Source organism: Aegilops tauschii, chromosome 6, assembly GCF_002575655.3.
Source record: "Aegilops tauschii subsp. strangulata cultivar AL8/78 chromosome 6, Aet v6.0, whole genome shotgun sequence".
NCBI lineage: Eukaryota > Viridiplantae > Streptophyta > Magnoliopsida > Poales > Poaceae > Aegilops > Aegilops tauschii.
The window spans coordinates 188823815-188847920 of record NC_053040.3 but is presented as its reverse complement, the minus strand read 5'-3'; the positions used below and the strand labels follow the sequence as shown (position 1 = coordinate 188847920).

General features: G+C 48.2%; 1 protein-coding gene across 3 annotated transcripts; it reads right to left on the bottom strand.

Moving 5' to 3' along the window:
* Window positions 1-2044: 2044 nt before the first annotated feature.
* LOC109738736 (nuclear poly(A) polymerase 4) lies at window positions 2045-9233 on the bottom strand. 3 transcript variants are annotated; one of them, XM_045229840.2, is made up of 13 exons: window positions 9067-9191; window positions 8750-8961; window positions 8574-8651; window positions 7931-8038; window positions 5531-5593; window positions 5281-5442; window positions 4719-4832; window positions 4582-4644; window positions 4174-4503; window positions 3933-4097; window positions 2822-3742; window positions 2626-2677; window positions 2045-2505 (listed from the first exon to the last, which is right to left on the bottom strand). In XM_045229840.2, the coding sequence occupies exons 2-11, from the start codon at window positions 8879-8881 to the stop codon at window positions 2852-2854; spliced, it is 2106 nt and encodes a 701-aa protein (XP_045085775.1). In that variant the 5' UTR covers window positions 8882-8961; window positions 9067-9191; the 3' UTR covers window positions 2045-2505; window positions 2626-2677; window positions 2822-2851. The 3 variants fall into 3 exon arrangements, with proteins under 3 accessions (XP_045085775.1, XP_020153411.1, XP_020153413.1); XM_020297822.4 differs by having other exon boundaries at window positions 8750-9233; XM_020297824.4 differs by having other exon boundaries at window positions 2626-2668; window positions 8750-9233.
* Window positions 9234-24106: the final 14873 nt, after the last annotated feature.

The following is a 24106-nucleotide window of genomic DNA, read 5'->3' as shown; positions in this document are numbered from 1 at the left end:
GACTACAATAAAACACCTATATTTCTCAAATTGCACCGGAAGATCAAGAACCAGCAAGCTCATAAGCAACTCCGAGGTGGCCTCGTGGAACACTTCTGAAAATTTCATGGGCAATAGGTCCATCATGTTTTATTTGGATTACTTCATTTGGATCATATGTTGTGTTTGAATTAAAATTAAAAATTGAAAATAATGAATTTATAGTGTTGCTACAAATTTGTGTTATAAACATAAGGTTTGAATTAATAAGTTTTATGTCAACATAAGGATAAAAGAAGGGCCCCAATAGTAAGCGAACGTTCACTCTATGGTGCATGGCATTTGCGAACGTTTTTTATGGCAAATTCTTCATAAATGCATGGCAATTATATTCAAACACACATGTCAAATTCTGGATCTGCAGCGAAAATTGGTGTTTTCGCTTGAAGGAATTGCCACACTCCCAACACATAAATTGCCGTGAAAAACGTTCATTTTAAACCCCAGCGAACCATGAATAGCATTACCGAAAAAAGATAACAAAGGAAAAAATAGAGTTAAGCAAGCGGGCAATTAGTTTTCGCCCTCCCAAATTATTTTAGAGTGAATTTTCAAGGGTTAAAGACAAGGTAAGGGTTAGAGATGCACTGAACACAACCAAAATATAGGGAAATGTTTAAAACCGGCCAACCGGCTGAACATTGCGTTGGCCGCACGCCAGCCACGCAATGGACAGAGATCCTACAGCACACTACACACGCTTCGTCACCAGTCAACCAGACAGTATCAACTTAATCCCCACCGACCCCATTATCCATTCAACCAGAACCATCCATCTCATCTTCTCCGCCAAACTCTCCCTCACCTGGAAGCCCATGCTGCTAAACCAGCGTCGGTCGCCGCTGCTGCTAGGCCGGTCGCGTCGTTGGTAGATGGTCGCGTACTTCCATATCCGCCTCCTCTATCCCCCCGGGCAGGCTTCGGGCTACCATGGCGAGGCTCCTGGCTGCGGTGAGCCACTGTTGCAACTGCGGCGAGGCTCCTAGAAGCTGCGTCCAGCGTAGCACGAGAGTGCTGCAACCGGCCATGGGGGAAGCTGGAATCGTCGGTGGGGCGCGCTGGAACCGGCGACAACAAAAGCTGGACAACAGGCTTCATGCTGCCGCGGCAAGGCTCCTGGCTGCGGTGAGCCACTGTTGCAACTGCGGCGAGGCTCCTGGAAGCTGCATCCAGCGTGCGGCGGCGCGAGAATGCTGCAACCGGTCATGGGAAAGCTGGAACCGGCGACAATAGGAGCTGGGACGGGGCAACGCGCGATGACGACGCCAAGAATGCTCAAACCGGCAACCATGTTTGTTGGAACCGACAACACGGCGTGCTGCAACTGGACAAGTCGAAAGCTGCAACCAACCACCGCGCGCCGGCAAAAGCTGGAACCAACGACCAGAAAAGCTTCAACCAGCGGCGTGTTTTGCTACAATGGATGCGGCGACAAATGCTATAGAAACCGATTAGGCATCGAAGCTGCATCCAGCGGCATTTTTTGCTACAACGGGCATGTGTTTTTGCTGGAACCATCGATGAGCTGGGGCGAGCGGCGGGAGCAACATCAAGTGATGCAAAATGCTACGACCCCCATCAGGTTTTGCCAGAACCACAAAAATCTCCACTGGCGAGGCATGGCGGCTGCCACCGTGGGGGCGGCATGGATGCACGGTTGCTGCGCGGTCATTTTTCCTGAGACAACAAACACCTGATGGACCAGCAGTGCGACGGATGGATGGAAGTGATCATCGCACACGCTTTCGAGCTCGCCGGTAGTGGGGTTGAGCGCAATGACCACGAGGGCATGCGAGGGGTGAGCGAGCGGCGCTGGAGGGAGAAAGGAAAACGCGAGACAGGGCCGGGGGCTGGTTGAGTTGGCTCATCTGGCTGTCAGTCATCGAATCAGAGGGCTGAACAGTTGGCAGCATAATAGCATTATGGTCCACGGCTCAAGAGCGAATCCAGGGTTCTGGATGTGGTCATCAATGATTGGGAAAAGGAACATGATAATGCAATCATATGAGTAGACAAAGCTTCCAGCATTTGTGAAAATTATCATAGGTAAAGGGTGTGCAGTCTTCTCTATGACAAAATTGATGGTAAGCTACCAAACTCTGACCTGAACCTATGTAATTAATGTGTAAGGTAGAGCATCTCTGTATAACACTTACAAGCTGTGTATTATACTAGTAATAAGATCAAGTAACCTGGATGGTACATGGTTCGCAGTTTTGGGTAACAGCTTATCCTTGTCAGAGAAGCATCTGGGACAAACTGCTGCACATTTGCTCCATATAGCTGACTGAACATTCCGGCACCACAAGCACCTCTTCTTTCAAGACCCCCTTCTGAGAAAATCCATGTCATTACTCGGAGCAAACAAACTTACCGACCACAGGCATGAAACCCCTGATTCCATTCAACAAGTCAGCAGTCTTTTTTCCTTTTGACTATCCTCCACTCACGCAGTTTAGGGCAGACCTGTCATTTGGAAAAACAGGCACCAAACAGCACATGGTAAACAAAATACATCATTTTTTTAGGACAAAAATACAGTACTTTGGATGCTAAATGCAACAGGATTATGATTACAAGACATGCCTAATTGAAGCTTTCTGGCTTCTGGATACAACCAATTTGGCACCTGCATAATCTTTAAAATATCACTTCAATCAAACCACTCAGCTTTGCAGACAAAAATAATTAAACAAAACAGAAACAGTAAAACATGAGCAAATTTTGTATCATAACGAAAATAGAATGATAATTTGAACAGGGAATGCACAGGAAGCTAAACCTGTTTAGTGGAAGGTCACTTCAAATCAGCTCATTCACACAAGTGCATATTCTCACCAAGGACGTTTCCAGTGAGCATTTCTGTCTGCTCCATAAACTCGGCAGAATTGCTGTTTGCCAAGCTACCAATTCCCTCAAACTTGGGTTCATCTTTCTCAGCCACACATTTTAAAGGTGTGTGCACTGCCATAGTCTGAACCGTACCATTGATAACACATGCCATTGAGCTTTCAGGACCAACAGTTTCAACAACCATGTGAACTGTTTCCACAGCTGCACAGCTTGTGCCTGATGCTGCAGACTCCTCAGATCCATGTGGTGAACTGGAGCAATTTGCTGATTCCAAATTTACATCGCCATGCGACAGTCCATTCTGAACTCCATTACAGAGGGCACTGGAAACCAAGTTGACTGTGTTTTCGGATACAACTTTACTTACAATGCTTCCATATTCAGGTGGACTTTCCTCATAGGCTAGGCTTACTGAAGACCTTTTAACAGATTTACATGATTCACTGTGACCAGCTCCATCAAAATCACGCTTTCTCTTTAGTTGGCCCAACATAGATGCTGTCAGTGTGTCATCTTCAGTGTCATGTCTATCAGACTGCTCTTGCTGGTTTGCATGCATTGGTGGACAAGGTTTCTTGTAACCCTGTTCAAATACATAATAAGGGATCTGCTTCTTACGAACATGAGTGACCGCTAGGTCCATTCCAGACTTCCATAATGTGTACATTCCGATTTCATGCATAAACTCATCTACCGTTCCACGAATATCAAAGTTTTGACCATGTATTTTCATCCCTTCTTTCCTTGATAAGCCCATGTAGAAGGAGCAATGAGCACACTGTAATGTAGGATTTGAATAGTCACATGGGTAAGGATGGCATTGCAGCATTCCATTAGTATCCCGCTCTATCTGCATTTGATTAAAAATATATCATCACAGGGGAAGAAAGTATTCTGCGGTATCTTGGTCTAAACAAGACCTGCTAATGTATATGTTTCTAATAAATATATGATCACAAAAGAGCAACTATAGTTAAAAACAAAAAATTGCGGGTTAAAATTAAGGCTGGTGAGCGATAAAGTTCTAAAATGAGGGAAACCTTCAAGGTCAGCTGCCTCAGTCGAGACTCAACCCATCCCTTCCAAAGCCGAAGATCATCATCATTGTCCGCAACAATGTCAACCACTAGATACTTTGTATATGCCTCGAAAAAATTAAAAGGCTCAAACAAGGCAGTCCAACTAGCCTTATTAAGGTCAATTTCCTGCATCAAAGATTCAGCAATGACGAATTGTCCTGAACACTAGGTCTGACGTATAAAGGTAAAAATAGTGTAATACCTGACAAATCTTATTACCGAGCTTAAATTGCTCCTTGATAACCCTCAATGTGCTAGAAGATACATTATAGCTAGAGTTCATGCATGGATAGCCTGGAGTTATGATAGGCATAACATGAGATCTATCACGAGGATTTTTACGTGGATCCCATACAGAAAAACCAAGGTCATCATTCTCAATGGCACAAAGCATCACTGGATTCGGCCACTGCCACTGTGTAAAAACTCTGAAGAATCTTGAGACCAGCATACTTGGTACAGCATTAGGATAGAGTTGGCAGATAAGAGCAACCAATATGGCCCAGTTGACACCCCCAAGGAAACCAGTAACCTAACCAAGAAAACTTTTAGATGCCAGCACGGTTCACTCACAAATTTAAATGGATCACAGATGATAAACCATGCTTACATTGGAATAAACGCCCCTTCTTTCTGCCCAGTACTTCAAACACCTGAGTGTTGTCCGGAAGTTCTACAAAGCATATGATTATTATAATAAGAAAGTGGAACAAGCATAAACAAATGGCAATTCCTGAATTAAATAACCTCAACATTTGGAACAAGTCGAAGAATCTGGTCTGCCACCCTGCACCCATTAAGACTTCGAACAGTTGATTCGTCAACACCACAAAGCACAGACCCTTCAGAGATGTTGAAATCCTGCAACCATATTACAGAGGGGGGGGGGGGGGGGGGGAGGGGGGCTTGCATCAGACTTATTGGCATGTAACTGCAAAAGAATTCAATGCAAATAAAATGTAGTGCTGCACAACTTGCATTGAACTGAACGGTTTGCCTTTCTCATCACCTCAATATAGTAACCAAATGACCACCATTTAAGTTGAAGCAGACATTATAAATCTCCATCGACAGTTCAGTTGGCATAACAATTCCAAATAACAGGTCTTATCATAATTCCCCATAACCATTTGCGGCATGCATTCATTAGGGACAACTAAAGCGGGGAAGGGACCTTACAGAATTGCTTGAGCAGTCAAAAGCAATACCTCAGGTGCATTGCATACTCAGCATGCATAACGATAATACTACTCAAGTGTAACAAAAATATTTGAGAACATGCACAAATATTACACAAAATGCAACTTACTGGTGGTATTACTGCAAGAGATACACTGGCATAGAGAAGGTCAATTGCCATCCCGTGGAACTTAAATTTCATAAGAGGTACATGAGCATCAGGTACAGGTTGTAGTTCAGTCACTTCTTCCAGTTGTGTTAATATGCCATGTAGTGTGACAAAGAAATCCTCCTGCAGAAATATTGACATTAATTATTATAAGACATATGTAATCTATAAACAGTAGGTTTTATGCAAAAGAAAGGTGACTAGACTTCACCTCTCGGTTCACATATGAAGGTCCAACACATAAGATATCAATGTCTGCTCCAGGCCCATGAACCTAACAAAGAGGTCATTATGAAGTAGACTCGGTTAAATTTACCAGCACAGGAAGTATTTACTCCAGAAGCCGAAGGAGATCATACTGTAACAGGAACTTAGCAAAATACGTGAAAGAGCATAAAACTAAGAAAGCATGTGATATGCTGAAAGGTACATGGACAGATGCTGCACAGTGACTGGCATTTAAACCTCTACATTGTAGAATCCCTTCCTGTGAGTTAACTACTGATATCAGAAGATTAGAAATATCCATTACACATGTGCCACTCCCACACATGGTTAGAAATGATTCTTAGCACGTTAAACTATTATTATTGCTTACAATAATGTTTAAGAATATTGTTTGGAAAAAGATGCAAAATCTCAAACATCAGCAACTACTCAATTGAATCTATCTTCCCTATATACCAGTATTAATGATCTGTCAGGTATCCTTGCGACGAGGGGCATACCATCAACACCAACCATGCAGCATCGGTTCCAATCTCGAAAGCATGGATACAGCAGATTCAGCGATTTGCTGTCCTAGTGCGGAAGGACACGGTGACACGCCGGGATACGTGTATCCCACAGTACCATCTCATTTACGAATTTAAAAAATAAGAAGAAAAAAAATAAGGACAAGGCTGGGATATGGTGGGGACTCGGGAGGCCCAATAACAGCCTCTGCCTGATACAAACCCACTCGCACATACGCTCACCACAAAAGGAAACGAGCTGCTCCTGGCTCTAGTGAACGCGCCGTCACCGCCTAGATCAACGCCGCTGCCTGGACTCGCCCTGCCACCGTTTCCCAAGCACAGCAGCCTCCCCTACCAACGGCAATCACGCTCGAGCAGGTAACCCCAAGCACAGCAGCCTCTCTTCAACCTCTTCATCTCTTTGTGACTCTTGCTGTTGAGCTGCTGCTGCTTGCTTCCCCATGCAGCCATGTCATTGCTGCTTGTGTTTTGATTGGCTACATGATATTGTGCTCGATTGAATGTGGTGCTGCTGTTGGGTGTTGATTGTTGCTTGCTGTTAGGGAGCATGTTATCTGGGAGCACCACTGCCAGTAGCCAAGACGCTGAAGGGCAGCCTGGTGTTGAGATCCTGCTAGTTTACTAATACTAGCGTTTGATGTACTTTGTAAGTTGCAATGACATGGGTCTAGAGGATCAATTAATTCAATAATTGAGCACTTGAAAAATGAGACAGCAGATGGAAATGAGGCAGTATTCTGATCTCATCTCAATTCCTCATTAATTTTTTTGTTTTAACTCTATATTTTCTTTACAGCCTCTTGCAGAAATGTAGGGAAAGGCTGCGTACAATAGACCCAAAGTGGTCGGACCCTTCCCCAGACCCTGCGCAAGCGGGAGCTACATGCACTGGGGCTGCCCTTTATATACTCGTAGTATCCCCGAAATGGCTATTTTGGGAAAATGCCGTATCCCATGTTATCGCCATGTCTGTGTTTCCATATCCGTGTTTCTTAGGTTCCAGTACCAGATTGCGAAACATGCTGAACTAATTCACTACTCCAAACTCCTTCTAACTCAAATCTTATCTGTGACAATTATTGCTTTATTCTGGTCCATCATGAATTCATGAGAAAGTGTAAAAGTTGAATGTATGACCACATCTTTATTGGTTGTCCTTTTAGCTTACATCACACAGAACAGGTTGTCTTTGATTGTTTATCGGGTGACCTATTTCTCCCTCTTGATTGAACGTAGTAATGGCACATAAATTACTCCACTGGTGCACCCTACTCATCCAATCACATTGACAATTTTTTCCTCTGATGTAATGTGTAGCAATGTTGCGGTGACAATATTTGTTTCACTCATTGGACTAAAGAGGAATGGTTGTGATTACTTTCAGATTACAAAAATTAGTTCTAGCAACCTTTTAATAAATAGTTGTAGCACTTAACTTGACTTTTGATTCGTTATCCACCGTCTAGAAGAGCAGTAATGTGACCCTGACATAAACTATGCAATATCAGAGGAATGCAGTGCCAAGCTGATAACAACTCAACAAGCAATAGCAGTTTAGCAGCAGGTTATGGAATTTATACTGCAAAGTAACTTTTAGTAGGGGCCAATTTGGATGAAATGCCTAGAAAACCCAAAAGCATCTCTATGAGAGATGAAACAAGTCAAGTTTCTAAAACTGCAAACCCAAGTATGTTTACTTCTTCAAACGAGAACTTTTGGGTGGATGTTCTTATTTGAATCCGCTTGATTCACATTAATAAGATAATAAAAAGATAGACAAGTATGTTATTTAATGTGACAGAAGGGACAAGGTGTATGGAATAAAAGAATAGGGCAGAGAAATAGGCAGTTACCCCCAAGCGGTAAGATCCAAAAGTGAAAAGGACTACATTTGCCTTTTCAATCATTTGTTCAGAATACCCTTTCTGACTAGTTAACTGCTTCACCCATTCCTTAACTATCTGCAAATCAATTAAAAGCCTGCACAGGTTAGTAACTGCAGGGCATCGAAATGTAAGACCTGATAAAACATACTCCCTCTATCCCAAAATAACTGTCTCAACTTTGTACTAACTGTTAGTACAAAGTTGTACTACAGTCAAGACACTTATTTTGGGACGGAGTGAGTAAGTTACACTACAGATAGGATTTACCATTTCTATCTGAAATAGAAAAATGGAAACAGGAATAAGACTAATCAAACATTCTCAAGTCTGGGTACTGAAATACAATACTCCACACCAAAAATCATTTGAATATAGTGCCCACAGGAAGCATTAGCTACTTAAATATCATAGTCATCGAAATGGCCATGCAAGGCAGACCTTTCCGATTAAATATAGTCCCCTTCTAGTTTCACCTCCTACTTCCATAGAATCAGAGACATCAAGTACTCCCTCTGTAAATAAATATAAGAGTGTTTAGATCACTAAAGTAGTGGTCTAAACGCTCTTATATTTGTTTATGGAGGGAGTAGCAAGCAATGAAAGGGGTTACCCCATCAATCTCCCGTAGCACCTCCTCCCGTTTCGCGGACTGCTCCTCGCTCTCGTAAAGGCCCGCTTCAACCAAGAACTGTAATCATGTTGCCAACGACACAAAAGCAACACTATCATCACAACAGACCACTTAGCAAAGCTCCAAAACATAAGCGATTAGCAATGAATAATAACCTTCTCGAGCTCAGCCGTCTTCTGCAGATCGAACATGGTCGGCCTGGTCAAAGATAACGGCGGATCCATGCCGTTGTACCGCTTTGGGGACGACCGAGGTGCTACCCTGCCTGTGCCCACAGATCCCGCCATTGAACCGCACAAACACAAACGTAGCTGAAAATCCCGTCGGGATTACAGCAGAATCGGAATCAAGCTAACCGCCACGGCACCTGCATCCGACACCCACTGATTCAAATCGACCACTAGATTCGCTCGTCGAAACGCACGACGCAGGCCCGACCAAACCAAACCGGCGGAACGCTAGAAGGCCCAACCCTGTTCCCCTGCAATCCCGATGGCACCAAACTCGCCGCGCGAACGGCCGGCGGCGGAGGAGAACCCCTAGGTGCGTAGTAAGGCGGAGTCGTGCGTGGGCGCGAGACGTTTGCCGTGTACGCGCGGTGGAAACGGGAAAGCAATGCGCGTGAACAGTATAGTCCACAAAAAAAGCACTTCACAGACCCTTTTTTTTTCGAGGCAAAGCACTTCACAGACCTGGCCAGATGGGCCGGCACGGCCAGGCCTAAACGGGCCAGGCATGGCGCAACAAGGAAACGGGCCGGCACATCAGCACGTTTAGCCCATCAGCCTGTCTAATTTTGGAGAGGTCCTATGTGCCGCATTCTGCGGCAGATACGTGCTCCATCTCACAGGGGTGCTCCCGACTGGGCCGCCCAATTGCGGTGCGCTTTGAATGCGATCGTGAAAAATCACAAAAAGTTAATACAAGGTGGCTGGGATTCGAACTCACGACTTCTCGAAACAGGCTTTCGCCCCCTTTATAAATAAAGGCACAAACCGAACAAGATACACGGCCGAACGATACATGATGGAGGTGATCCTCTTACAAAGCAGATCCTAGGCTACCCAGATCGCGAAGCAGACAAGCAACTGCGCTACCGAAGAACACAGGGAGAATGGAGCACAATCACGCAACACCCTAGGACACCTAAGCTTCTAGACAACGCCCCCAAGAGAGAAAACGGCGCAAAGCGTCGTCGCTGCCTAGCCCCACCGGGCAAGGGTCTTCACCCGGAACTCTGACGCGGCAAGGAGGTCCACGGCGACGTCTTCAAGAAGAGAACGGCGCCCGCAAGCGTCGCCGTCACCAGCGCAAAGCGCGGAGCTTTCGCTCGGCACCCCACCCTAAGTCACCGAGGCCCTAGGGCAAACGCGGCGTGCCCAGACCCCAGATCCAAATCTGGGCGACGTCCAGCAGAGGACGCGCCCGAGCCACCAACTGCTACCCCTCTCGTCGCCTACACGACCAAGAAGGGAGCCACCACCGCCGACATGGCGCCCATCGGAGAGCTAACCATGCGAACCACCATCCGGAGCCGCCGCTCCGGCATCCAAGTCCAAGATCTCACCCACCGCCCACACCACAGAGTACCAGCCACGGTAGGAAAAGCGAAAGTCCACATCTTTCACTCCTAGCCCGGCATGAGCCACGGAGGCTGGCCCGGCGCCACCACAGTAGGGGCCCCAGCCCTGTGTCCCCAGCCAATCCTGGTGGATTGCGGGAGACAACCCTCCATGATTCCCGACGGCCGTCGCCGAGCAGACTCAGACAACGCCATGTCCGTGGCCCTCGACTCCGTGTTGCCCGACAGTACCGTGAAGTCCCGACCACCGTACCCACGGAGGGAGGGACTCGCCGCCCGTGGGTACATCCCGGATCGAGCCCAATCTCACCTACCCAGAGCGGCAACTCCGACACGCCTCGGGCCCAGATCAGATCCTCCCGAGCACGCGCCCCCGATCAAAGCCATTATAGACCGAGGAGAAGGAAGATCACAACCGCCACGCTACGCCACCGATGGGGCACGACCACAAAAGAGCGTCGCCGCCCCCACCGACCCGCTCCATTCGCACCCCAGTCAAGCCGGTCACCGCGGCCATGCCGCCGGACCCTCCCGACAGGGCACACCACCATGCCGCACCACCATCGGCACCCGAAGCCACCGGCGACGGCCGGCCCGCGCCACCATAGCCCGCGTCGCCCACAGGACGGCAGTTAGACGAGCCCCCGATGCAGATCTGCAAGGTCCATCGCCGCCTCCCCAAGCACGCCCCGCCACCCCAGGACATCCAGCAGCAGCCAGCAACAGCTGGACCACCGAACCTCGTCGGGCCACCACGGCCGGCCGCCACCGCCGTCCAAGACCCGTAGCGACCGCCGGCCCCGCGCCGCCCACAGCTCCCAGCGCCAGATCGGGGCGCGGGCAGCAGCAAGCGCGCCCATCCAGCCAGCAGCCGTCGTCGTCGGAAGGGCACCCGCCGCGCTGCCGCGACCCACCAACCGCGGCGCCCTGGCCCATGGAAGCGGCCCGCACCGGCGCCACACGCGAAGGGATGAGAAGGCCCGCCGGCGCCGGCGCCGAGCAGGCTTTGCCTGGGCGCGCCCTGTGGCGGCAGTGGGGGAGGAAGGGGGCGGGAGGAGGGGAGTAGACCGGCGGTGGCTAGGGTTCCCTCCCCGTCGCCTGCGGGGGCGACGCAGGAGGGGTGGGTCGGGAGGGGTTCACTCTCGAACTCACGACTTCCTACTCGCGCACGCTTGCTGCTGCCACTACGCCAGAATAGATTTGGTGACGGGCATGCATTGCCAAGTTTCTAAAACTAATAGCGCTAGCAGACTTAACACTATTTGAAAATAATCCCAAACAAAAATTCCAAAATTTATGTTATTTTCTAAACTTACAAACAAATTTTGAAATTTCCAAACTTTTTTCATAAATATGAATATTTTCCGAATTTGTGAACAAAAATTCAAAATGGGAACAATTTTTAAAATCATGAACATATTTTTTATTTTTAGAACAAAGTTAGAAACGGAGAACAATTTTAAAAATACCAAACAAATTTGAAACATGAACATTTTTTGAAAACGTGAACAAAAATTTGAAAACAAGAACAATTTTTGAAATCCCGGCCATTATTTGAAAAGTTCCAAAAAATGAACAAAAACATCCCGAACAATTTTTGGAAAATGAGAACAATTTTTGAAATGCCCGAACAATTTTTCGAAAATGCAAACATTATTTGAATTTATGAACAATTTTTGAAAGCACGACAATTTTTACAAAATAGAAAATATTTAAAAAGTACGAACATTTTTTTCAGTTTCTGAACAAAATTTGAAACCTGGTTTGTTTTTAAAAAATGGACTTGAAATTAATGGAAATGAAAAAAAGAAATAGAAAAGGAAAAGAAAGAAAGAAAGAAAGAAAGAGGAAAAAAAAGAAACAAAAAATCGATAAAAAGAAGAAAAAAAGGTTCAAGGAACCTTCTAGAAGTTTCCCAAAACCAGAAAACCCTAGCTAGGAAACTCTAGAAGGTTCCCAAAACCGGAAAGTGCCCCAATTGATTAATGGGCAGGCCCACGTGAGCGCTTCGATCGCCAGCTCTGTGCATTGCGTCGACAGTTCAACGCAACGAGCGGCAAATAGGGAATTCCCTAATTTTGGGCTGTTTTGGGGGCTAATATACAAAAAAAAAATCTGAAAAAAAACAACGGGTCAGCCTGTGTTGGCACTCGTGCTTAGCCTCGCGGCCCAGGCACGGCCCTAGAAGGGCCATGTGTCGGTACAACCCAATTATAAATGTGGCAGGCCAGGCCCATCACAGGCCGGGCACGCGGGCTATCGGGCCAACACGCCAGTACCGGCCCATTTGGTCACCTTTGCTTCTACTACTGTGCGAGGTGCATCTTTCTTATTTTAATTGGGAATTAAGATAGTACACAAACTTGGTACGCTTGAGCTCTATTCATACACGAACTTGATGTGGCGTCGCATATACCTTATTGGGATATCGCCTAGCCAACATGGCGCCGAAAGTTCCCTAGCAGAAACATAGGGTTTAACATGTGCCTCATGTGATGTGTCGGCAGGAGTTTCCTTGCTGCTTGACTGAGCCAGCCATGCCTGTTGGAAATCGTTGCATGAAAAAACAAAAATAATTTTACGCGCACACAATGATCTATTCATGGAGATGCATAGCAACGAGGGGGAGAGTGTGTCTACGTACCCTCGTAGACCGTAAGTGGAAGCGTTTCACAACACGGTTGATGTAGTCGAACTTCTTCGCGCTTCAACCGATTAAGTACCGAACGCATGGCACCTCCACGTTGTGCACACGTTTAGCTCGGTGACGTCCCTCGCCTTCTTGATCCAGCAAGACGTCGAGAGAGTAGATGAGTTCCGTCAGCACGATGACATGGTGACGGTGATGGTGAAGTGATCTCCGCAGGGCTTCGCCTAAGCACTACGAAAATATGACCGGAGGTGTAAACGGTGGAGGGGGCGCCGCACACGGCTAGGCAATTGTCTGGTGTGTGCTACGGCGCCCCACCCCCAAGTGGCGCCAGGAGGCGCACAAGTAGGCCGAATCCTACTTGGGGTCCTCCCAAGTGTCGCCCCCCCGTCGGTGTCAAAACCGGCTGATCTCGGGTAGGGGTCCCGAACTATGCGTCCGAGGATCGAAGGTAACAGGAGACGGGGGACACGATGTTTACCCTGGTTCGGACCCTCTTAATGGAGGTAATACCCTACTTCTTGCTTGATTGACTTTGATGAGTATAGGGGTTACAAGAGTTGATCTACCTCGAGATCATAATGGCTAAACCCTAAATGTCTAGCCTGTATGATTTGTGATAGCCTCTACGGACTAACCCCTCCGGTTTATATAGACACCGGAGGGAGCTGGGGTTGTACAAAGTCGGTTTACAGAGAAAGGAAACTACACATCCAACCGCCATGCTTGCTATCCATGCAAAGGAGAGTCCCATCCAGACACGGGGGAATGCCTTCTATCTTGTATCTTCACGGCACATCGGTCCGACCCATGTCACATAGCCTGGCCATCCGAGGACCCCTTAATCCAGGACTCACTTAGTAGCCCCCGAACTTGCCTTTAACGACGACATAGTATCCGGCTTTATGTCTTCGGCTTTGCAAGGCGGGTTCTCCATTACACTTTGGTTTGACGATAATCCTGCTCCACATTAAATATCATATTCTATTGATTCGTTGCTGCCGTCGCCTTGGCTTCCACGTGCCAAATGAATGTGAACGGTCTAGGTGTTTTTTTTACAAATAACCCTTCGACCGTGCAGGGAAGGCGACTATTTAAGGAGATTAGATCTTAGATGCCATTCCACACCACGCGGAAATCCTTAGAACTCGCCATAGGATATTGTCCAAACATGGCCGGCGCTCCTAGCTCCTCCTCACGCCCCCTCGGCCCTCAAAAAGGCGACTGGGAAAGCTGCTCGATATCTCACGCCCATATGAATAAGCTTCAGACGCAGGGATATCTTCCTCCCCCGGATCTAGTCTCCGTTCGGGCCAGATTAACTTCCCTAAATGCGAAGCCCTGGCGGAGAATTTCCCCAATCCTTCTAAAGAGGAGCGGGTGTGCTTCGTTTCCTTCCTTTTGAGAGGCGTAGGGTTCCCTATCCACCCTTTCCTCAGAGGTCTCTTGGAGTATTACGGCCTCCAACTGCACAATCTGACGCGAGGCTCCATCCTGCATATCGCGGGCTTCGTTGCTCTTTGCGAGTTTTTCCTAGGCTGTGAGGCTCATTTCGAGCTATGGCGGAAATTTTTCTGCCTCGTCCCACGCTCCTAAAAGGGATCTACATTCGAGGTGGGCGGCGCCGAAGTATGGCGCATAGCCGGGACAGGATACCTGTCCGGCACTCTGAAGAAGGCATCCGAAGAGTGGCCCTCAGAATGGTTTTATATCGAAGACGTCATTCTACCGGACCCAATCTGGTGCGGTCTTCCCGAATTCTCCAGCGCTCCTTTAAAGAAGCGTGCCAGCTGGCGTCCCCAAAGACTCGAGGAAGAAGACAGTGCGGAGGTCGAGAGACTAGCAAGCAAGATCAGAGTACTTGCTAACTTCGGGCTGTCTATAATCGAGGTAATGGCAATTTCAATAACGTGATGCGTTCAGCCGCTCCAATCTAGAGGTTTTCCTATGTGGAATTACAACGGGGAGGACGATGCATCCCGTTGTCTACGCAAGGGTCCGGACAATTTTGCCGCCCTGGGCACCATCTTAGCTGACCTTTACAAAAGGGGAGAAGGAAGACTTCACTCGCTTGAAATGTCTGGAAGGTTTTTCCATGTATAACCCCATCGACTGGGTGAGTTTTTTTATTATTGGCCTTACTCAACCTTTTTCCAGAGTTATGCTAGTCGAACTTAATCCGTCTACTTTTAATAGGAATGGAGAAAGGTCGTCGAGGGGGTCTACAGCCCCGCTCCGCAGCCAGAGGACCATCTTCGAGACCTGGATCCCGGATATGAAGAAGATCCGGATATATTCATAGAACTTAAGGAGGGAGTCTTTTATCAGGCGAGCTACGACGGCACGGAAGTGGCTATTATAGCCGATTACCCCGGCCTTCTCCCCTCCTCCCATGTAAGTACCCAGGAGACGTCTCCTCCAAAAGAGTTTTCCCATTGCGCCTCACCCACCACACTGTCTCATGCTCCGAAGGGGCGGCGCTCGTCTCGCCGAGCTGTATCAAAGGCGTCCTCTAAGAAGGCGACGCCCGCGCAGGGCGAGTCTTTGAAAAGAAGGGCAAACGGTGATACTACCGAGCCCCCGCCTTCACCAAAGAGGTATAGTTTTTAACATGCACTCGGTGGGTAGACCGAATTGTGACGTTTTCTGCTGGGCCATTTTTTGGGAAGAGCATACGCCGGACTATATCCGGGGACCTCACCGGCCATGCATCGACCAATCCGGCCCTGGACCCTGCCATAAGGACTAGGGTTGATACGTGCAAAATTCCGGATTGTCATCTCTAAGAGGATTCAGATAATGTGTCTGTCACCAATTCCGAAGTGGAGAGCGCGGTGAATCATCGGTGGCGGAAAGAGGCCATGCGCGACCCAAGTTTCACCGAAGAGGCGTTCAATGGCCTCAGCTCTGCGGATGCATATATCTGAGCTGCCCGGGATGGACTTGCCGGAGCCACTCACCAGCTTTCAAAGGATATGCGGGTAAGAACTTTGTGTAGATTCAATAACCATGTGCCAGTAGCCCCTGAGACTTGAAGCAGTTGGCCCAACTGATTTAAGGGTCGTTATATTATCAGGTACTCACGGAGAAAAATAACATGCTATCCAAGGAGCTTGAAGAATGTCGGACCAAGCTAACTGTTGTCACTGCCGAACTGGAAAATTTGAAGAAATCGAAGAAGGCACTAGATGGTAAGCACAACAGTGTCCGGAAAATACGATTCTGCGCCAACAATGATTTTTAAATATGCATTGTTTTGTTCGCAGCAGCAGGATCGGCAGATCAGTTGGAGGAGAGGCTAAAGGCTGCACAGGCAAGAAGCCGCTGGTCAACGTGTATTAACACGGACCATTAATGAGAAGAACAAACTACAGGATGCAAACATCAAGCAAGCCGAAGAGCTAAAGGACGTAAGAGCCCAACCGTCGGATGCCTTAAAGGAGAACAGAAAGCTGAAAGGCGGCATATTTAGTATGTCTTTGAACCTAACTTTCATATGGTCACCTGATGGAAAGTTTTACGAGATTTGTTCCTGTAGGTTTGTTAACTGGGCGGCCCGAGGGAGAAGTGTCTGGATTTCAAGGCGACTTGCTGCAAGAGCTATCCAAAGTGCACGAGCGAGCTCGGAAAGCAATGAGGAACATGGCTAAGGCTTTATGGCCATCCGATTCTCCTCCAGGAATGATGGAGGAGCTCACGAATTTATTCAAGGATCTCGTCTTTGTTTTGAGCTATGGAAGGCTTCAGCATGTCGAGAAGGTGCACGAGAAGCATGGGCCATGGTGAAAACGCGGTATACCAGACTTGATCCGAATCATATGGCCCGGGTCGGACCACGGGGACCAGACGGACAAGAAATTCCGGTTAGCTTGGTGTACGACCAAGTAAAGACAGCCGCCAAATTTTCACAACAGGACTATAAACTAGACAGCCTGATAGATGGTATAGATAAAGAGTAGGCGTTTGATTCCATGCAACAATGTACTTTATCACCAAACTTATCTTCGTCCGAACTGGAAAAGATTGTCATGGCAAACCTTCCGCCTCTACCTCCGAAACCCAAGGGTTGGAGTGTTTCCGAATACTATACCTATGGGAAACACCAAGTATGTTCGGAAACCAGGCAATCCGGTCATAGTGCTTGAACAGACAAACTGTATTCAGGGAGTTATGTTATATTACTTTTTAATGTAAGAAACATCTTCCAGAGAGAATAGTTCTGTTAAGGGCTCCTCTCCCTGGGTCACCATGCATTATTTATGCGTGCCTAAGCCGTGATGCGAAAGAATGACAAGAGTCTTTGTATTTTGATAGTTTATATTGCAACGAAGGTAGTTCGTCATTTGTCCGCCGACCAATTATTCCCTTAAGAACGCTAGCTTTCGGCTTCACTCGTCTGAGGTACATGTCCGGCTGACCTGGTTGTAACAATCGCAGAGGTGCTCCCTTTATGCCCTAGCCGAACAAGCGGGGACGTAGGGCATAAGCATAGGAGCCAGGCAACCCAGCTTGGCAAAAACTTAAGTTATAGAGGTGCATATAATGGCGAAGATATGACGTATATGAGTGAACAACACATATATATGGTGAGCTTTCATGCTCAAAATAATAATAAGCTTCTATTGAGAAAAAAGCAAAAAAAGGAAAAAATTGAAAAGGAGAAAAAGGATGTGTACATTTAAGTTATGGTGGGGTGTGTACATTTAAGGATGTATACCCCTCAAGTGTGCGGCTTACCCAAACGCATGCTAGAAATCGTAAAAAAGGAAAAAAGGAAAAAATGAAAAGGAGAAAAAGGGAACGAACAAAGGTATGTGTCCGGACTTAGGCATAGAATCTTCGGAGCCTGGCAGCGTTCCATGGGTTCGGCTGTAAGCGATTGTCCGATGCATTGTGAAGGCGATAGGCTCCTCTAATGAGAACTTCATCTATAATGAAGGGACCCTCCCATTTGGGCTTGAGCTTGTCCTTTTCTTCTCTGGTGGGCGTAGAATGAGTTCACCGACATTGTAAGTCTTTGCCCGCACTTCTCTGCTTTGGTATCTTCGAGCTTGTTATTGGTAGAATGCGGAACGGGCTTTTGCGACATCGCGCTCCTCCTCCAGGCCATCTAAGTCATCCTGCCGATCGAGCTCGGCCTCTCTCTCCTCATACATGCGCACTCGAGGTGAGTCATGAATAATATCGCAGGGCAAGACAGCCTCTGCGCCGTACACCATGAAGAACGGTGTGTATCCGGTTGTGCGATTGGGCGTGGTCCGCAGCCCCCAGAGTACGGAGTAGAGATCCTCGACCCAGTGTTTATCCGACTCCTTTAGGGATCGCACTAGTCTGGGTTTGATGCCGCTCATTATCAGGCCATTGGCCCGTTCAACTTGACCGTTTGTTTGGGAGTGATACACGGAGGCGTAATCAAGTTTAATGCCTAGATTAGCACACCAATTTTTCACCTCATCGGCTGTGAAATTAGAGCCGTTATCCGTAATAATGCTATGTGGGACACCATAACGGTGTACAACGCCGGAGATAAAATATATCACCGGTCCGGCTTCAGCCGTTTTTACTGGTTTGGCCTCTATCCACTTAGTGAATTTATCCACCATAACCAGTAAATATTTCTTCCTATGGCTGCCCCCTATAAGGGGTCCGACCATGTCTAGCCCCCAGACCGCGAAAGGCCAGGTAATGGGGATTGTTCGTAGGGCCGTGGGTGGCATATGGCATTGATTGGCAAAAAGCTGGCATCCAACACAGCGCTGTACGAGGTCCTGTGCATCTGCCCGGGCCGTAGGCCAAAAGAAACTTGTACGGAATGCCTTACTTACAAGGGCCCGAGCTGCAGCGTGATGGCCGTCGAGGCCAGCATGTATTTCGGCCAAGAGTTGCCGCCCCTCCTCTTCGGAGATACATCTTTGAAGGACTCCAGTAGTGCTCTTCTTGTAGAGCTCTCCTTCATGAACTTTGTAGGCTTTCGGGCGTCGAACGATACAACGAGCCTCATTCTGGTCATCAGGAAGCTCCCGCCTATTAAGGTAGGCCAGGAAAGGTTCGGTCCATGGAGCGATTACCGCCATGATTACATGTGCGGAAGGCGTTGGTTCTGTACCCGAGCCCCCGATGATATCTGAATCGTGTTCGGCATCCGGGGGTGTGATCGGCACCGGACTGGTATTTCCGCTCTCGTCCTGCCATACCGCGGATGGCTTAAAGAGCCTTTCCACGAAGGTGTTAGGCGGGGCGGGGTCGCGTTTAGCGCCCATTCGAGCAAGGATGTCTGGTGCTTGATTACTGTCTCGGGCCACATGATGAAACTCGAGCCCCTCAAACTGAGCTGATATTTTGAGTACGGCGTTGTGGTAAGCCGCCATCTTTGGATCTTTTGCATCGAATTCTCTGTTTATTTGGGATATTGCGAGGTTCGAACCCCCGCGCACCCCGAGGCGTTGTATGCCCATAGAAACAGCCATCTGGAGACCATGTAGTAGTGTCTCATATTCGGCTGCGTTATTGGAGTCCGTATACATGATTTGTAATACGTAACGTACTGTGTCCCCTGTAGGGGGTGTTAGGATGACACCAGCCCCCAGTCCGGCTAACATTTTAGAGCCGTCGAAGTACATCACCCAGTTGGAGTATGTGCCGTACTCTTTAGGGAGTTCAGCTTCTGTCCACTTGGCGACGAAGTCGGCCAACACCTGAGATTTAATAGCTCGGCATCGCTTGTATGTTATTTCAAATGGTAAGAGCTCGATAGCCCATTTTGCAATGCGGCTGGTGGCGTCTTGATTGTTTATGATGTCATTGAGTGGTACCTCAGAGGCCACAGTGATCGAGCACTCTTGGAGTGGTATCTTTTGATAGTGCGGGTATCGGGATTTACATGGTGTGAGAACCGCCGATACATAGTATACTGGTTTTTGGAGTGGGAATTTGTGTCCCTCTTCCTCTCGTTCAATGACGAGCACAACGCTCACCACCTGGTGAGTTGCATATATGTACAACATCATAGGTTCGCCGAAGTTAGGTGCGGGAAGGATTGGGTTGTTTGCTAACAAAGTTTTTATGTCTTCCAACCCGGCTGTTGTCGCGTCCGTCCATTCAAAGTGGTCGATACGTCGGAGCAGGCGATATAGCGGCAGCGCCTTCTCTCCCAATCTGGAGATAAAGCAGCTCAAGGCTGCCACGCACCCAGCTAGTTTTTGGACCTGCTTTAGGTCTGTTGGTGTTTCCAACTGTGACAGGGCTCGGATTTTGGCCGAATTTGCTTCGATTCCTCTATTGGAAACAATGAACTCGAGCAGCTTTCCGGCCGGAACGCCGAAAACGCATTTTTCCAGATTGAGTCGTATGTCATATGTTCGGAGATCGTCAAATGTAAGGCGCAAGTCGTCCACCAATGATTCGACATGTTTAGTTTTGATGACTACATCATCTACATATGCCTCCACCGTCTTGCCGATTTGTTTTTCCAAGCATATTTGAATCATGTGTAGGTAAGTGGCGCCGGCGTTTTTGAGTCCGAAAGGAGTGAATCGTGTCCTGCGGTTGCATCAATGATTTGGTCAATGCGGGGCAGTGGGAAGGGGTCCTTAGGGCAGGCCTTGTTGAGGTCTTTGAAATCGACACAAAGGCACCAGGATTTGTCCATCTTTGGCACCATGACCAGGTTTGCTAGCCAATCCGGGTGTTTTATCTCTCTAATGAACCCGGCTTCAAGTAATTTCGCTAGCTCCTCCCCATAGCTTCTCGCTTGGGTTCGGAAAATCGCCGCAACATTTGCTTAACTGGCTTGAACCCCTTTATTATGTTGAGGCTGTGTTCAGCCAGTCTGCGTGGGATTCCTGGCCTATCCGAAGGATGCCAGGCAAAGATGTCCCAATTCTCGCGCAGGAATGCTCTTAGAGTGGCGTCGACCGTCGGATCCAGCTGTGCTCCAATGGCTGCTGTTTTATTAGGACCCGTCGGGTGAACTTGGAATTTGACTATTTCGTCTGCTGGCTTGAAAGAAGTGGACTTAGGCCTTTTATCGAGGATCACGTCGTCTCTATCCACTGTGGAACGGAGAGTGGTGAGCTCCTCAGCTGCAAGGGCCTCGGATAATGCCTCGAGGGCCAGGGATGCGGTTTTTGTTTTTGGCGCGTAGTGCTACGTCCGAATCACTGGTGATAGTGATAACTCCGTTGGGCCCGGGCATTTTGTGCTTCATGTACCCGTAATGGGGTATGGCTTGAAAGCGTGTGAATGCGTGTCGCCCCAACATGGCGTGATATCCGCTGTTGAAAGGTGCCACATGGAAGATTAGCTCTTCGGACCTGTAGTTCTCCGGCGTGTCGAATACCACATCAAGTTTAATTTTCCCGAGCATCGCGCTTCTCGACTGGGGATAATGCCTCGAAAGGTTGTACTGCTCTGCTCGATGTGGCTCTTGTCTATTTGCATTTTATCAAGCGTGTCCTTGTAGATGAGGTTCAGTCCGTTGCCGCCATCCATGAGCACTTTAGCGAGTCGAAAGCCATCGACGACTGGATTTAAGACCAAAGCGGCTGGTGTGCGGACTGATCGAGCCCTTGGTTCATCGTTGGCAGTGAAAGTTATAGCCGTATCGTTCCAAGGGTTTATTGCGGCTACTTGGTTGACTTCGGCGAGGTCGTGGAGTGCCCTTTTATGCCGATTATTTGAAGAAAAGCTCTCGAAGACCGTGAAGACGTTGGGATCATCGTCCTCCGGAGGGTATTTCTCTGAGTCGTATTGGTGAGGATAGCCTCACCGCTCTTGGCCAGCTACCGGAGTACCCAACTTGCCCGAAGGCTGTGTGTTGGTTCAGAATTCGGCGTCATGTGTATCCGATAGGGCTTGTCGAGCCATTCATCAAGGACAGTTCTGTGTCCAGTTAAGGCCTTAATTTTCTTCTCCGTAGGGTGATGATCAGGTGCCCCGTAAGGTTCCATCCTTTTTGCCCGTCCGGTGGGTGGCTTAAAGGCCGACGGTTCCCACCGAGATGTCTGGGCTTTCCAGGCGATTTCCATGGCGCAATATTTCTGTACTATGTGTGCCAAATCTGCAAAGTGCAGTATCCGGCATCGGTTGAGGGCATTGAGGATCCCCTCGTCCGTACAGTTGTGGCGAAATACTGAAACCGCGTCGTCGTCGCAGCAATCTTTGATCTTGTTTTTAACAAGGAGGAATCTGGCCCAAAAGTGATGGACTGTTTCCTGAGGTTGCTGCCGCACATACATTAGGTCGCATATGTCCGGAGGACTGGAATTGCTTGGGGAATATTGCTTGTGGTGGGTGGGTGGGCTTAAATCCAAACCCTGACCCACTATGGGATCCGGAGTTTTGAGAATTTCTGAGGTTACTAGCCCAGGATCCGGAGTGTCCTGGGAGTTTTCAGGCTCAACGCCTGGTTCTATGTTCGGAGGACAGGGAGTCTCTTCCCAAAGATGGGTATCCGGCTCGCAGGGCTCGGAAATCCAAACATAGTTTGTTCTCAGCATAGGGGAAGAGTTATCCTTGGCTTGCTCCTCCACAACCGCAACCAGATGAGTGATTGGCGGGGACTTGATTTCCCTCTGATCTGGTTTAAGCCTGATCCGATCATAGTCTGTTGCGACCCCCAGGGCGGTGATGCGATCTAGTAGTTCATTCAAAGACGAAACATCTGTCGGATCCATCTTATCAGAGTGTTCGAGGCCAATGCGGAGATGATTTTTGGTGGTTCGGGGGACCGGCTTTGGCTTAACGGCCGAGTGGGCGCCCATGGTAAAACTGCCGAGCTGGAGGATCTGCCCAGGAGCTAGGGCCCTTCCAGAGGTGATATTGTCGTTGACGACAAGGCGAGCCATCGATCCTTCTATTGACGACACAGAGGAACTCTCAATGGAAGGACCAATGTCGGTGTCAAAACCGGCTGATCTCGGGTAGGGAGTCCCGAACTGCGCGTCCGAGGATCAAAGGTAACAGGAGACTGGGGACACGATGTTTACCCAGGTTTGAGACCTCTTAATGGAGATAATACCCTACTTCCTGCTTGATTGACTTTGATGAGTATAGGGGTTACAAGAGTTGATCTACCTCGAGATCGTAATGGCTAAACCCTAGATGTCTAGCCTGTATGATTTGTGATAGCCTCTACGGACTAACCCATCCAGTTTATATAGACAACGAAGGGAGCTAGGGTTGTACAAAGTCGGTTTACAGAGAAAGGAAACTACACATCCGGCCGCCAAGCTTGCTATCCACGCAAAGGAGAGTCCCATCCGGACACGGGGGAAGGCCTTCTATCTTGTATCTTCACGGCCCATCGGTCCGGCCCATGGCACATAGCCCGGCCATCCGAGGACCCCTTAATCCAGGACTCCCTCACCCCCTGCCATATTTGTCGGAGGGGGGAGGAAAGAGAGGAGGGAAGAGGGAAGGAAGGGGGAATCCTATTCCACTCTTTCCTTTCCCTTCCCCTCTTTCCTTCTCCTCCTAGGCCTGCCCATATGGGGGGCGCACCAGCCCCTTGTAGCTGGTGTGTTTCCCCTCTTAGCCCATAAGGCCCACATCTTTTGCCTGGGGTGCCCGAAACCCCTTCCGGTGACCCGATAAGTACTCGGTACCCCCCGAAACACTTCCGGTGTCTGAATACCATCATCCTATATATCAATCTTTACCTCTCGACCATTTTGAGACTTCTCGTCATGTCCGTGATCTCATTCGGGTCTCCGAACAACATTCAGTCACCAAATCACATAATTCATATAATACTATATCGTCATCAAACGTTAAGCGTGCGGACTCTATGGGTTCGAGAACTATGTAGACATGACCGAGACACCTCTCAGGTCAATAACCAATAGTGGAACCTGGATGCCCATATTGGTTCCTACATATTCTACGAAGATCTTTATCGGTCAAACCATTATGACAACATACGTAATTCCCTTTGTCCATCGATATGTTACTTGCCCGAGATTCAATCATCGGTATCTTCATACCTAGTTCACCCTCGTTACTGGCAAGTCTCTTTACTCGTTTTGTAATACATCACCTCGTGACTAACTCCTTAGTCATTTGCTTGTAAGCTTATGATGTGTATTACCGAGAGGCCCAGAGATACCTCTCCAATACTCGGAGTGACAAATCATAATCTCAATCTATGCCAACTCAACAAACACCTTCGGAGATACCTTTAGAGCATCTTTATAATCACCCAGTTACGTTATGACGTTTGATAGCACATAAGGCATTCCTCCGGTATCCGGGAGTTGCATAATCTCATAGTCGAAGGAATAT

What these genes read in the sequence shown, in the direction of transcription:
- LOC109738736 (XM_020297822.4), bottom strand. Translation starts at nt 8,881, where the DNA reads ATGGCGGGATCTGTGGGCACAGGCAGGGTAGCACCTCGGTCGTCCCCA. An exon ending in TGCTACGGGAGATTGATGGG is followed by an intron (nt 8,039 to 8,573) that starts GTAACCCCTTTC and finishes ATTGATTTGCAG; the next exon opens with ATAGTTAAGGAATGGGTGAA. An exon ending in TCGGTAATAAGATTTGTCAG is followed by an intron (nt 4,098 to 4,173) that starts GTATTACACTAT and finishes TCTTTGATGCAG; the next exon opens with GAAATTGACCTTAATAAGGC.